Source organism: Histoplasma capsulatum, assembly GCF_000150115.1.
Source record: "Histoplasma capsulatum G186AR genomic scaffold supercont2.12, whole genome shotgun sequence".
NCBI classification, from domain to species: domain Eukaryota; kingdom Fungi; phylum Ascomycota; class Eurotiomycetes; order Onygenales; family Ajellomycetaceae; genus Histoplasma; species Histoplasma capsulatum.
Genome location: NW_025544812.1, coordinates 873,526 through 885,763, shown reverse-complemented (window position 1 = coordinate 885,763; position 12,238 = coordinate 873,526). Strand labels below are relative to the sequence as shown.

Below are 12,238 nucleotides of genomic sequence, written 5' to 3'. Positions count from 1 at the left end.
GGGCGCTGTGGTGGATTACGCCAATCTAAACTAACCTCACCTTTCAGGAGCAAGGGGTACTAGGGGTTTAGAAAATCCCCTACAAGGCCAGTTCAGTAAGGAAATTACTTTACTGAAACTACACAAAGCAGGGGAAATTTTATATTAGTTTGCATCAATGGTATCAATAGCTATAAAATACAATTCTAATGCACACTCTATGTTTTGGCAACCTCCAATTTCCTTTTTTCGTCCAGGTTTGTTAAAATACAAAACTGAAATGAACGCCATGATCGATGCTAGCATGCAGGCAAATAATGGTGTTCTAAAAATTCGACAAGCGGATAGAAAACAAGAGTCAAGGGAAGGTTGGGGAAGACTAAGTGATATGTCCATATTGAATGCTCAGGGAAATAAATTTTGCTTTAGTGCTTCCATAAAATCGCTTCCTCGAAGTGTATGAAAAGCGGCCCAGCCAGTCCAACTGATAGCCATAACGTCACCAGTCGACGTATATATGTCCACAGCAAACAGGTGATTGAATATATTCGATCTCACTGTGACGGGTTATCAAGATAGATATTTCCGTATTCTTCTCGATCAACATCTGAAACTGTTCCGTCCGGCGATGCTGCACAGCTCTCTTTGGCTTTCTCATGGGCTGCAATTGTATCATGAGATCTGAGGGTAGCAACACTCAGCCCATCGCAAGGCTGGGTCTGTGAGTACGAGAATGACAAAGGGTTGCATGAATATCCGAATGCAGCATTCTCAGAAAATGCGCCAAAGCTCTGCTGAGTGCCAGATCCGTAAAAGTAATGGGTCAAGTATTGGCCTTTTTCGGTGGTCTGCTGCTCAGGCCAGTTGACATGGCTGCCATGGGCATCAACATGTCCATCGGAATTCATGATAGGCTCAATGTTCTCTTTTCCAACAGTGTATTCCAGCAGATCTCTAGGCTGGGTTTGGGTGTAGGATCTGGATGAGTGAAACTTGTAACCACCAGATGGACGAAATAGTGATTGAGATCCTACAAAAGTACCAAGGGGGGGCTTGGTGTTGCGACCAATCTTCTTGGCATTTGTTGGACTGTCTTCTCCACAGGACATAGCCTCCCTAAAGGCCGCTTGCACCCCCTCTTTGCTATCATTAAAGATTGTGAATCCACGGTGAGGCTTTCGCTCATAGTCAGTAAACATCAACTTGCAGGCCTCATCTCCCTCGACGTATTGGTTAGCAAAATATTGTAGGGGATAATTGGTTGGAGAGCAATCCAACGCTTGTCGGGATAGCTCTGCCAGAGAATCGGTGTGGCGGCGATGATCTGCTTTAGTGGGCTTTCTCCGTTGGCCTCTCAGATTGAACATACTTGACGACGCAAGTGGGCGTCGTCGGGGTCGTGGTATTCGCTTGGGAATAGGAGATTCCCCAGTGAGAGGGCTGGTGTCATCAACCTCTCCTGAGATGGGACGCTCCCGGCGCAGTGTTCCTCCTGGAGAGAAGACCAATTCTGTTGCTTCGATGTTTTCAGATGTCTTTTCCATCCGTTTCAAAATGCTGACATCTTTTTTCTGGTTTCTTTTCTTCCTCATTTGTTCCGTAGCTGAATCAAAAATATCCATACCAGGCCATAAAATACCTTTCAGCCGTGTGGCCTCTTCCTGTCCTGTGGGAGATTCTCCATCATCACCATCAGCAACATACTCCAGTGAGTCATTATCCAGAAAGGGGTCAGGAGTAACTGGGTGTCTTGGTCGATGCAGTGAAGCAGTATGAGGGTTATCAACTTGTTCAACTAAGGACTTCTTCCCTTGACTGGCAGGACTCATCTCTTTGGATGTAGAGGAGTCAGATACTGGCTTCCAGCCAATTGCATTTTCTACCCCAGAGGATAGCAACATTCTCGATTGGCATATGGGCCACAGCGGTGCACGAGGGGCAGGAGATTGTTTAGGGGTGTTATTTGTAGCACTGCTGATTCTTGGGGCCTCTTGGGTGAGGGTGTGACTGTTGTCAGTGGCAATGTATGGAAGAGACATCCGGGGGTCTAAATAGTCGGGAAGATGGCTAGTTCTAGCCGGCTGTTTGGGAGGTTTGGCAGCTGGACGAGACTCCTTAACTCTAGAATATCTGCCGAAGGATGAAGCCCTTTCAACAACTGCAAAATCTGAATTGCTCTTTTTGGCTTCCTTAGTGAGCATGCGTTCAGAGAGCAGTCCTGCAAGGTTATGCTCTTTATACCATTGGTCATAGACAGCCAGTGATTCACTGGCTTCAGGCTCTTGGTGACTTCTCACTTGGAGCTTGAAGTAGTGGGAGAGATGGCCCTTGGAGCTAACATGAGTCAGGAGGTGGGAAACATCACTGAAATTGGGCTTCTTAGGACAGATAGTGCATTTGAGAATAGAAGAAGGCATGATTTTGAGCAAACAGCCAACCCATCCACGGAGTTGGAGCCGTCCGTAAAGGGGAAAGGAAATGACAACAAAGAGCAAACAGCTTAACACAGATACACAGTCCGCAGAAACAGCAAAAGACAGGGAAAGACGAAAAAGTGACACGGAAGCAGCAACTGGGAGATATAGATGCACTTCGCTGATAGAAATGAACAGCAAACCGGTCTCTCTTCTTGGCTCGTTGAGGAGAGGTTGAGGAGGCGAGGTTGAAAAAAGGGCGAGAAATAGCAAAGTCAAGATGTTTTGACATACGTTGAGGAACAGCAACATCCAGAGAAGGCAGGGACGGCCACGGAGCGGGACACGAAAACAGTATCGTATTTGATATACAGGTGTTCGACGGGAGATAGAGGAGTGGGAATACCGCGGTATTACAAGAACGGAAAAATTGAAGGCGAGGGAGCAAGCAAAGAAAAAAGCAAGGTCCACCCGGAGGATGAAAAACATTTGAAAAGGGAAGTGACCTTACTCTCTCTATATGAATATGTAAGCAACAGTCATGGAGCTAACGTAAGCGTGATTCTTTTCATGTTCTCTGGTTCCTATAACCTCGAAGTGACTATGTGATTCGAGATGACTAGAAGCGGACAAAGATCCCGCAGATAATTGTTTTTCTCCCGCCTTGTATCCCAATTCCTATCACATATCAGGCAATGGGTTATTAGAATGCGGGAGGCCACCATCATGCTCTTATTTGTTTGGGAAAAGGTCGTCCGTGGAATAAAATAATACAGCACTTCTCTCAGCGAGACGTTTAGATAAAGTACTGCCTACTCGAAGCTGCCAGATACATTACATATGCCACGAACATACTATTTCCCTAACACTTTGCTGGTGATTTCTTTGGGCATACAGCTTCTACCAATCAGATGGCGTTCCAAAAAGGAAAGAAAGAAAGAAAGAAGATAAAGATAGGGGATGCAGAGAACTTACTAGATCGGGTCGACCTCCTTGAGGCCAGGATATTTCAATAAGCTCAAACCAGCGATCCCAAAAACAGTATGGAACACATCAACCATATCCCCCGGTCGATCTGCTATGCCACCTTCATCCGGATCCTAAAGCTTTCCGTCAACAAAAATTCACAGCCTTCAACAAGTATAGATATGAGCCCACCTGGCAACGAAGAATAAAGGCAGCCAGCTTGGGCCCATCAATCCAATGGAGTCTGCCAATCATAGCTAGACTGCTTGCAACCCACCAGCTGTAGCAGACATCCTCTAGCTTCTCCGGACGACCATTGAGCCCGCCATTATCGAGTTGCCGCTCGCTCAGCCAACCACCCAATCGGTCCGCGTCGACCAAGTCAAGGCGGCCAGCAATGGCCAATGCTCCGACGCAAGTAAATATCTGGCCCGCGTGGGACTCCGCCCCCGGACGAACCCCGAATCCGCCATCAAAATTTGCACACGACTGCACATAAGCTACGGCTTTAGGAACATCGACGAGGTGGAGGAGACCCAATAAGGACAAGGCATTAAGCGCTCCGTAGAGGAAACGAGTGTCGGTCTCCCCCCATTCGTCGCCTTTGAATGTCCCCGTAGCGCGATCCTGAAGATTCGCAATGACTAACAGCAGAAAGGCGAGGGTAAGAAAAGTTTAGCCGTCACAGTCCATGCAGAATCCCACAAATCATTCAAGATGTATATGGCATACATACATGACCCCACTGTTTCCTTCCCGCCCTGGCCTTGCTTCTCCAATTCGTCGACTGCACCAATTGTCACGAGGATCTGGACAGCACTGACAGTGTATAGCATGTGAGCGTCATGGCCTGGGGCAGCACCAAAGCCGCCGTTGTCATGCTGGCAACTGAGAACGAAGGCGATGGTCTCGTCGCGGGGCAATGCCTCGGGATGGCCAAGTAAGTGGAGCGCGGTCAAGCCCCAGTAAACTCCATTAAGGCGAAGATGTTCTGTGAGCCAGTACTCCAACTCATCTTTGCGCTGGTGAAAAGCCAATTGTCAATAGCTCAGGAACATGCGAATAACATCTTGGAAGGCAACACGCACTGTGTCAAGGTGTTTGATGTAGTCCACATGTTTCTGCACACCAAGTTCCCCGCCTGTGGAGTTTGGAGCACCACCCTTGCCTGGGCCTGAAACTAAAGACATCGTTATAGACACGCGGCCGATAACGTAAGAGCAGAACAGCAAGGGGAATCACAGTTAGTCTAAGGTAGGAGGATTAAAAAAAATAAGAATAATTCCACAATGCCTTCTTGGAATGAAAAACCGAGCCAGTTGTTCTTTGTTTGCTCGAGTCCACGGATAGCCAGGCACGTTGGCGTGATCTGCTGCTGGAGCATACCATTCAGCAGGCCACGTTCCCTTTTTTTTTGCTTCCTTTATCTTCGTGTCTCGTTAGGCTATCATAATACGTAATGCACAGCGGTCATAATCATAAAGGGGTGGGCCAGAGTTGTAAGTTGGAACCTTTCTGAGGACAATGGGTTCCATCTTGCACTGACGTCTCGGAAGAACAAAATTCCGGGCCCCGGTGGAAGCTTGGCACAACTCAAATTGTGACGATCAACTCGTATCATGCCACTTCTTTTGCAGATTCTGGTCAACGCTTGCTAGAAATCGTGTCCTGACTACTCCGTACTTCGGGCCCCTTTCACCTTTTCTTCACCTTGATATGATCATAGTTAATGAAAAAAAAAAAAGAAAAAAAGAACAAGAAAGAAAGAAAAAATCTCAAGATTACTTTCTTGGGATATCTGCGCAGGAAATAATCCGCTGGGATGCGATAAGCCAGAAACAGGGCGACGCGGCATGAAATTCTGCAAATTCTGCAGTTTTGATCATCTTCGGAAGGAATGCCCCAGCTTTCTTTACCTTACTTGCCTCCGTCGAGATGCGCCCGAGACACCAGGTAGCACCCTGCGCTGCGTCCTTCAGCAGTAGTGTTACTTGTGGAGGTAAATATCAGTTGCTGATGGAAAGTCGTTGAACTTCTGGGCATGGTGGCACACGTAGCGCCCGCATTATTACTAAATTACTCCGTACTTAGCCGATGACGTCTGTCGTCTCCGTTTGCAGGAACGATTTGCCTACGTATGGACAGCCACCAGCACTGCAATGGGCCCTGGAATGGTTTACTTGTCTAGAGAGGGGTTTTCCCATCCACTGCGCGTAGAGGTTCAACAGATGCCCATTGGTCTTAATCTCTTTGAACTCCGGCCCAGTATCAGATATAACATGTGGATTTGAGAGTGGTGGCTAAATGCAAGGGTTGTGGAAACAGTTGACGTCTTTGCAGCAGAGCTACACATATATGTAGGGGTTGAAGACGCCGCTCGGTTCAACGTATTGCACGGTAGCTGTAGACAGAATACGCAAGTCCCTTTTGTGGAATCGTAGGAAACAGAGGCATGCCTCATGTACGGAAGTTCAATAGGGGATGAGTTCGATTAAATGCCGCAATGAGTATTTTTCAAATGGACAGAAGGGTTAAATAGCTTACCAGCAAGGCTTCTTTCACTCACCCTGTCGACCGATACTAGGATTCCATGGGATTAACTCGTAACGTGTTCTGTTCTTTATTTTGACTAACCGTTCATAGCATAAATGGTCTCATCATATATAAATATCAATTTGTCGCGGTTAAACTCTTGAGTCTTGATCCACTTTCTTTTCCAGTTTGCTCCTCCCCGCCAAGGCCCCTGTGTCGCAGCATTCCGCTCGCAAGGGGTAAAGGGGCAGGGCTGGTTCAGGGGTAAAACGTCAACTTAAAATAAGACTCACCAATGTAGAGAGACAATGTACGGAGTTTACACAGGGGCAGTGACAATATTATTCCCCCGAGTGTCTCTCCCATCGAGTTGCCACTGCCAGCGCAGTTACCAGTGATACAATGATACATGAATATGTCTCTATCACACTCGCTGCATGCGAGAGAAATCGACGTGGTATGCACCGTTCATGTTGTCACGCGCGTAAAACGGCGCTATACCTACTCCTGGAGGCAAGTCAATTTCTAACATCTTAGGAACCCTTCCTTATTGACAGGTTTTTCATTCCCTATTATCTTTGACGACGAGTTGAAGAAGTTAAAAGGAGGCAGGTGTGCATTCGACAGATAAAGTTAACTGAACTATTGGGAGTTTCAGAGTTAAAACCTTAGTCCACTGCGTACCAAGGTTCCTGAGCAGCGAACTCGTGAGATAGACAAGCATGCAGTCTTTTCTCCTTAAGCAGATAGTTAAATATATAACTAACTACCATACCAGAATTGAATAATATTTTGGGAGGCAGCAGTCTGCCCCCTGTATGAGAAGGTTCCTCAACTTTCATGGATCCATGTCCAAGGGTCGCATCCATGTCTCGGGAGTGAAGAATAAGATATGACATTATTATGCACTACTCAGCGAGGTTTTCTAGTAAATATGCTCCGCTCCGTTGAAAATAAAAAAAAAGGGGGGGGCCAACTCAATTCAGGAAGTTAATATTGAGAGAAAAAGATGTCAAATAGTGAATGCAGAAAGTCAAATAAAAAAGATAAAAAGTAAAAAAGTAAAAGAAAATGGTCTGATGATATTTGAGCTGCGAAGCGCTTAATGAGTTCAGAGTATAGTTACTTCAGTTTGGCTATATCCATGCGATTTTACTGTCCGTTCCTGCATAAGAGAACAGCCGCGGAATGATATCAGAAACAACAAACAGCAAAACTGGTCGGCTGATTGTCTCTAGTCTCCTCAAAAGTCAAAATAATAATTACTACGGCATCTGCCGACTACGCAAGATATTCCAGTCTCGCACTCGGTTGGGCTGCTGCTTTAGCTTCTCGCTTCAAGATGGCCTTGGATGGGTATAGTTCGAGATAGACAAGAACTAGGTAATGGTAGTTTGCACATCTGAGGTTGTGTGGCCAGGTGCGTGGTGTTTGCGCAGAGGGTCAACATCCCGTAACTTTTCTCATTACATAGTTAGTTACATGTATTCTGCCATTCTGCTTATTGTTTTTATGTCTAGCCGCTGGCCACATACAATTCTGAGCAGGGGAAGGATAAGGGGAGAGATTCTGCCAGGAATTGGCGCCTGTATCATGAATAGTGCGTATGAGGTAGCCATCAAACAAGCAGTTCATATGGCTAGGTATGCAACTAAACCTCTGCTGCGTAGATGTTCAGGCACCTACCTGGGAACCCTGGGTTGGTGGATATATGTACTGTACCAGTCATCTGGTCGCTGGCTCCCCCCGACTGTGGTGCAAATCTGCTTCTCGATGAACCACCCGCCTAACCGCACGCTCCCCACAGCCTCATCCACCGCCCGCGACCTCAACCACTTCTCTCCTCTCTCCACTCTCCACACTCTCTCTCTCCTCTCTACCTCCGCTATCTTTTTAGCCGCCCGTCTTCTTAGAATACCACCCTTCTTTTGTTTTTCTTGTCTTTCTTTATCTAGTAATTTTTTTGTTCTTCCATCCACTCTGCTGTATTGCCACTTCCTCATCCCGTCTGTCTCGCTTATTGACTGGACTTTTGACTCCCTGACGGACTGGCCGGCGGACGAACGAACTGACCCTGTTGGACTGCCTCGTTTGTTGTAACCCAACATCCGAATAACTCCACTCCCCCTCGCCCTTTGTCCTCTTCTGCAGTCCTGCAACCCAACCCGCGACAGTCCCCCCTCTTCGACCTCCCAATATCGACCTTTCTGTCCCACTCCCTCACACAATCTCTCTCTCTCTCACGCGCTCTAGCTCTCCTGCTCTCCTGCCCTGTGTTCACAGACAGACTTAGGGAGACAGTCAACAAGGGGAAATACTCCCTTCTGTTTTCTTATTCTGTACTATAGCGGCCTAGGGTCGGTTTATTGTATGTCGCTCGCCTCGGTTTCCATTCCCTTCGACGCCCGTGTCCGCGCTTCTTTCATTGTTGTCGCACATCATATTTACGGCTACAAGCAGCAGACTGCTTGTATGGAGTGAAGCATCCAAGCATCCCTCTGTTTGTGCCTGTGATTGATTGGCCCTGTTGTCCTCTGTCCAACTACATTGCCTCCCTCTCAGCTCCTCTCACTTGGTTCTTCCTGCATGTGCTTGCCCCAATAATAAATATTGCCGTTCCGTCATCTGCAAGGTGTGACCTCGTCCTAGGCTAGCCTTGTCTTATTTAATTATTATTGCATCCCCTATTCTGGCATCGTTGACGTTTGTGCTTCCAATTCGCCTGGTATTGCAACTAATTACTCGTCGCACAACCAGCAGCTTCGTGCAACATAACCTTCTCTCCTTTTCCTCTGATCTCTCATTTCCGACTCCTTATCGAATGCCCCGAATGCGTTTACTTACCTGCAATTAACCTTATCAAAAAGACGAATTCCCTACGTCCTCTGCCAGGGTTGTGCAGTGTGGCTTGGATCAAATCAACCGTTTCACTCCGCAACCGGCATTTGACGTGCAGCACGGTTGGGAGGAAGGAAATCGCTCACGGGTTCATCATCCTGGGTAGTCCACGTTGCAGTGCCCTCCGTCTAAGGACATTGGTGAGGGGAATATAATAGGGGACCCAGCTTGTGACGTCCTAAAAGGAGCCCTAAACGTGAGTAATATCCCATTAATATTTCCCTTTTTTTTATTTACAAAGTCTATATATCTATATATATTTGCATATATCTACATTTCTATGGTCCTCTTGCCATTTGGACTCTTTCTTGCATGCTATGGAGTGCCACTCGCAACCTACCCTACCATCATGGCTAACTCACAAGGTTTACAACAGGACGGCACGTCTTCATCATCCACCCTACCGGCCGTGCTGATTTACTCCCGCCTCCCCTTCTCTTGCTGCCCACCGTCCTACGGGTTCCCTCAAGGGAAAGCTGAAAGATTCTTCTTCTCCGACTCTCGCTTCTCCACCATCCACACCAAGCCTACCGGAAACAGCGATATTCCATTGACAACAATGCCTAATAAAAAAGGATCTCAGGCTCCCCCTTTGCACCTGGGATCGCCCAGCTTCGATGAACTCTCTCAGAATGTCCGCTCGCCACTGAGCCCCCAAAGCCCCATATCACCCAGGTCCCCTACTTCACCATATCTTCAAGCATCTACTCTCCGGCCAGTGACGGGGAAAAATCCCCCTATTCCTCCACCAATGAAAGCTTCTGCCACTGAAGAGAACAATGAAATGCCGCAAACACCAGGCATAACGGCAATCCCACAATATCCACCTTCTCCCAAGGAAGCCACTAAACATGGGCGAGATCCGTCGAGGTCGTTCTTTTCCAACCTCAAAGCGTCCAAGTCAAGTCACCGGCTTCAGTCGTCAGATGGTCCGGAAAAACAGACGGCCGATAGCAACCCCCCGCCAAGTCGAGGCAGCTCGAATGATAGGGCAGCAAATATGTCTAGTCGGGGACGGAACGGTTCCTCCACAGATTTCCCAACTTCGTCTGGTCGTGCTGAAAGAACAAATGGTGAGGATATGTTTTCCCGCATCTCTTTCTTTTCTTCATGTCAAAGGACAAAAGTGAGATGTGAAAAATTACAGAGAAACTGACAACGAAACATATATAGGCAACCGGAATGACGATCAATATCTGCGCAAGGAAAGCATAACTGATCCTCACAATTTAACGTCGAAAAAAATCAAGCCCCGTTTCGCCAACATCCTTACTCGAACACGATCCATCCGGCTGGACGATTCGTATGCCACTGGTAAAAGCCATCCACCTTCAAGACGACCATCGAATGGTTTACTACGACTAGAGGAAATTAGCAGAAGCAACGATAATACCCAACCGCCATTGAAAACCGCACCATTACAACCGGACAAAATGTTCAGAGACGTGATGGGTTCGTCCGTCAGAAACCGATCAGCCGATCGCCCAGCAGCTGATGATTATCATGTCAAATCCCAGCGTCACCTAGGACATGGAGGGTCACTGACATCCTCCTCGTCGCTGAGCCAAGTCTCGGGGGCGTCGTTGTTTGACAACTTAAAGCAAACGTCCAGCGGTGCGGCTGATCGTCTAGGCAAAGCTGGGAAGGGCTTTTTCGGTAAAATCACCCGGAGCGGGAGTAGCAATGAACGCGAGTACCCTATAGATGACACATATACATGCAGAGTCATCAATCTTCCACTTGTGGAGCAAACTCGCAGGACGCGGATTTCGAAACGGTTGGAAGCGTCGAAGGATAAAACTGAGTATTGGATGCCAGCTTTGCCATGGAGATGTATTGAGTATGTCGCTTTTTCTTCAGCCATCCCTTTCGTCAATAATTCTCTCTAACAATCATTGTCCACCTGTAGCTATCTAAATTTTAAAGGCTGCGAGGAGGAAGGCCTTTATCGCGTTCCAGGAAGTGGAAAGGATGTTAAACATTGGCAGAAGCGGTTTGACACAGGTATATTTTACTTTTTATTCTCCGGGGCTCCCTCTTCTGGTCACGTAATGCTAACAGTGTTGACCGTAAAGAGTACGATATTAATTTGTTCGACGAACCCGACCTATATGATATCAACACTATCGGATCGATGTTCAAAGCATGGCTCCGCGAGTTACCTGATGAAATATTTCCTAAGGCCACACAGGCTATGATCGCAGAAAAGTGTATGGGCGCCACAACTGCCCCGCAAATGTTGAAGGACGAATTATCCAAACTACCCCCCTTCAACTACTACCTCCTCTTCGCCATAACCTGCCACCTAAGCCTCCTACACTCCTACGTCGACAAGAATAAAATGGATTATCGCAACCTCTGCATCTGCTTTCAACCGTGCATGAAAATCGACGGCTTCTGTTTCCAGTTTCTAGTCTGCGACTGGAAGAATTGTTGGCAGGGTTGCTGGACTGAGAAGGAGTATCTGGCAATCGAACTTGAAGCGGAAAAGAAGGGTATGAATAAAGATCAGATGGCTTCGAATGAAAGGGAGACTGCCGTTGAGGAAAGAGCTGTCTCGTCATCGGGCAGCAGTCAAGCTCCTAATACCACCAACAGTAATCATAATGATAATCATAATCATAATAAAACAAACAACAACATCAATGCCAACGCAGCCTCAAATAGCGGAACACAGACGTCCGGTCGCCCGGCGAGCCCAAAACGCGGACGAAAACCAGCACCACAGAGCATTAACAGCTCGCATTCACGTTCTCAATCACAATTACCGGAGCTTGGCCCGCCGCTTTCACCCATTAGGATTTAGGATCTTCCTAGTATTGGAAATACAATAAGTGACTAGTGATGAAAAAAGCTAAACATGACATTCGAAATGGAAAATGTCGATCGGTGCCTCCATCTCCGCCATCTCCAAACTGCATCCAGAAAATGGACGGATATTTTAGAACGACTTGTTTAATATTTACTACCCACCGAATCCAAAACAAAACAAAACAAAACAAGCACATGGACTTTCCGATTTCTAGAGCTGCAAAATGGGTGCCTCACATTTTGCTGCCTTTAACCGCACAGATGCCTTACCCTTTTTTTTTGAGGGGGCTTGATGTGCGGTTTCATGTGAATGCTGTGCAGAAAATTATCATGTAATGCATATGCATCTACTTCACAGTTCTGATGTTGTTTTCTTCCTGATTTTCTATTTATTTTTATGTTATTTACACATGCACTCTGTGAGCAATCTTCTTTGATTGTGGTTTTTCTTCCTCAGTTTCTCTATCTTGTTTTTGTAGTTTCAGTTTGCGTTTATTTAGTATTCTTGTTTTACTTCTTGCCTCGCAGATTTGATTGTCCTTCTGCTTCTCTGGGCCCTATCTCTGATCAAGCATGCTCTGGCGCTTAAGTGGAAGCCTTTACTTCATTTTATCCGTGATTCTCAGCTGCTAGCTTTA

The 12,238-nt window shown here is 46.8% G+C and overlaps 4 protein-coding genes across 4 annotated transcripts; 1 reads left to right on the top strand and 3 right to left on the bottom strand.

Annotated features, from left to right (window-relative positions):
* Positions 1 to 533: 533 nt before the first annotated feature.
* Positions 534 to 2,775, bottom strand: HCBG_07633 (uncharacterized protein; the record flags this gene model as incomplete). Its single annotated transcript, XM_045434682.1, has 1 exon — positions 534 to 2,775. The coding sequence occupies one exon, from the start codon at positions 2,394 to 2,396 to the stop codon at positions 534 to 536; it is 1,863 nt and encodes a 620-aa protein (XP_045284889.1).
* A 592-nt stretch (positions 2,776 to 3,367) lies between these two features.
* On the bottom strand, positions 3,368 to 4,793 carry HCBG_07632 (rab geranylgeranyltransferase; the record flags this gene model as incomplete). The annotated part of the gene is made up of 4 exons (XM_045434681.1): positions 3,368 to 3,493; positions 3,552 to 4,003; positions 4,096 to 4,381; positions 4,448 to 4,793. 4 exons carry the CDS (start codon positions 4,547 to 4,549, stop codon positions 3,368 to 3,370), a joined length of 966 nt encoding a protein of 321 aa, XP_045284888.1.
* Positions 4,794 to 7,334: 2,541 nt separating this feature from the next.
* On the bottom strand, positions 7,335 to 7,999 carry HCBG_07631 (uncharacterized protein; the record flags this gene model as incomplete). Its single annotated transcript, XM_045434680.1, has 2 exons — positions 7,335 to 7,353; positions 7,578 to 7,999. 2 exons carry the CDS (start codon positions 7,997 to 7,999, stop codon positions 7,335 to 7,337), a joined length of 441 nt encoding a protein of 146 aa, XP_045284887.1.
* A 1,139-nt stretch (positions 8,000 to 9,138) lies between these two features.
* HCBG_07630 (uncharacterized protein) lies at positions 9,139 to 11,595 on the top strand (the record flags this gene model as incomplete). The annotated part of the gene is made up of 4 exons (XM_045434679.1): positions 9,139 to 9,862; positions 9,963 to 10,629; positions 10,699 to 10,793; positions 10,865 to 11,595. 4 exons carry the CDS (start codon positions 9,139 to 9,141, stop codon positions 11,593 to 11,595), a joined length of 2,217 nt encoding a protein of 738 aa, XP_045284886.1.
* Positions 11,596 to 12,238: the final 643 nt, after the last annotated feature.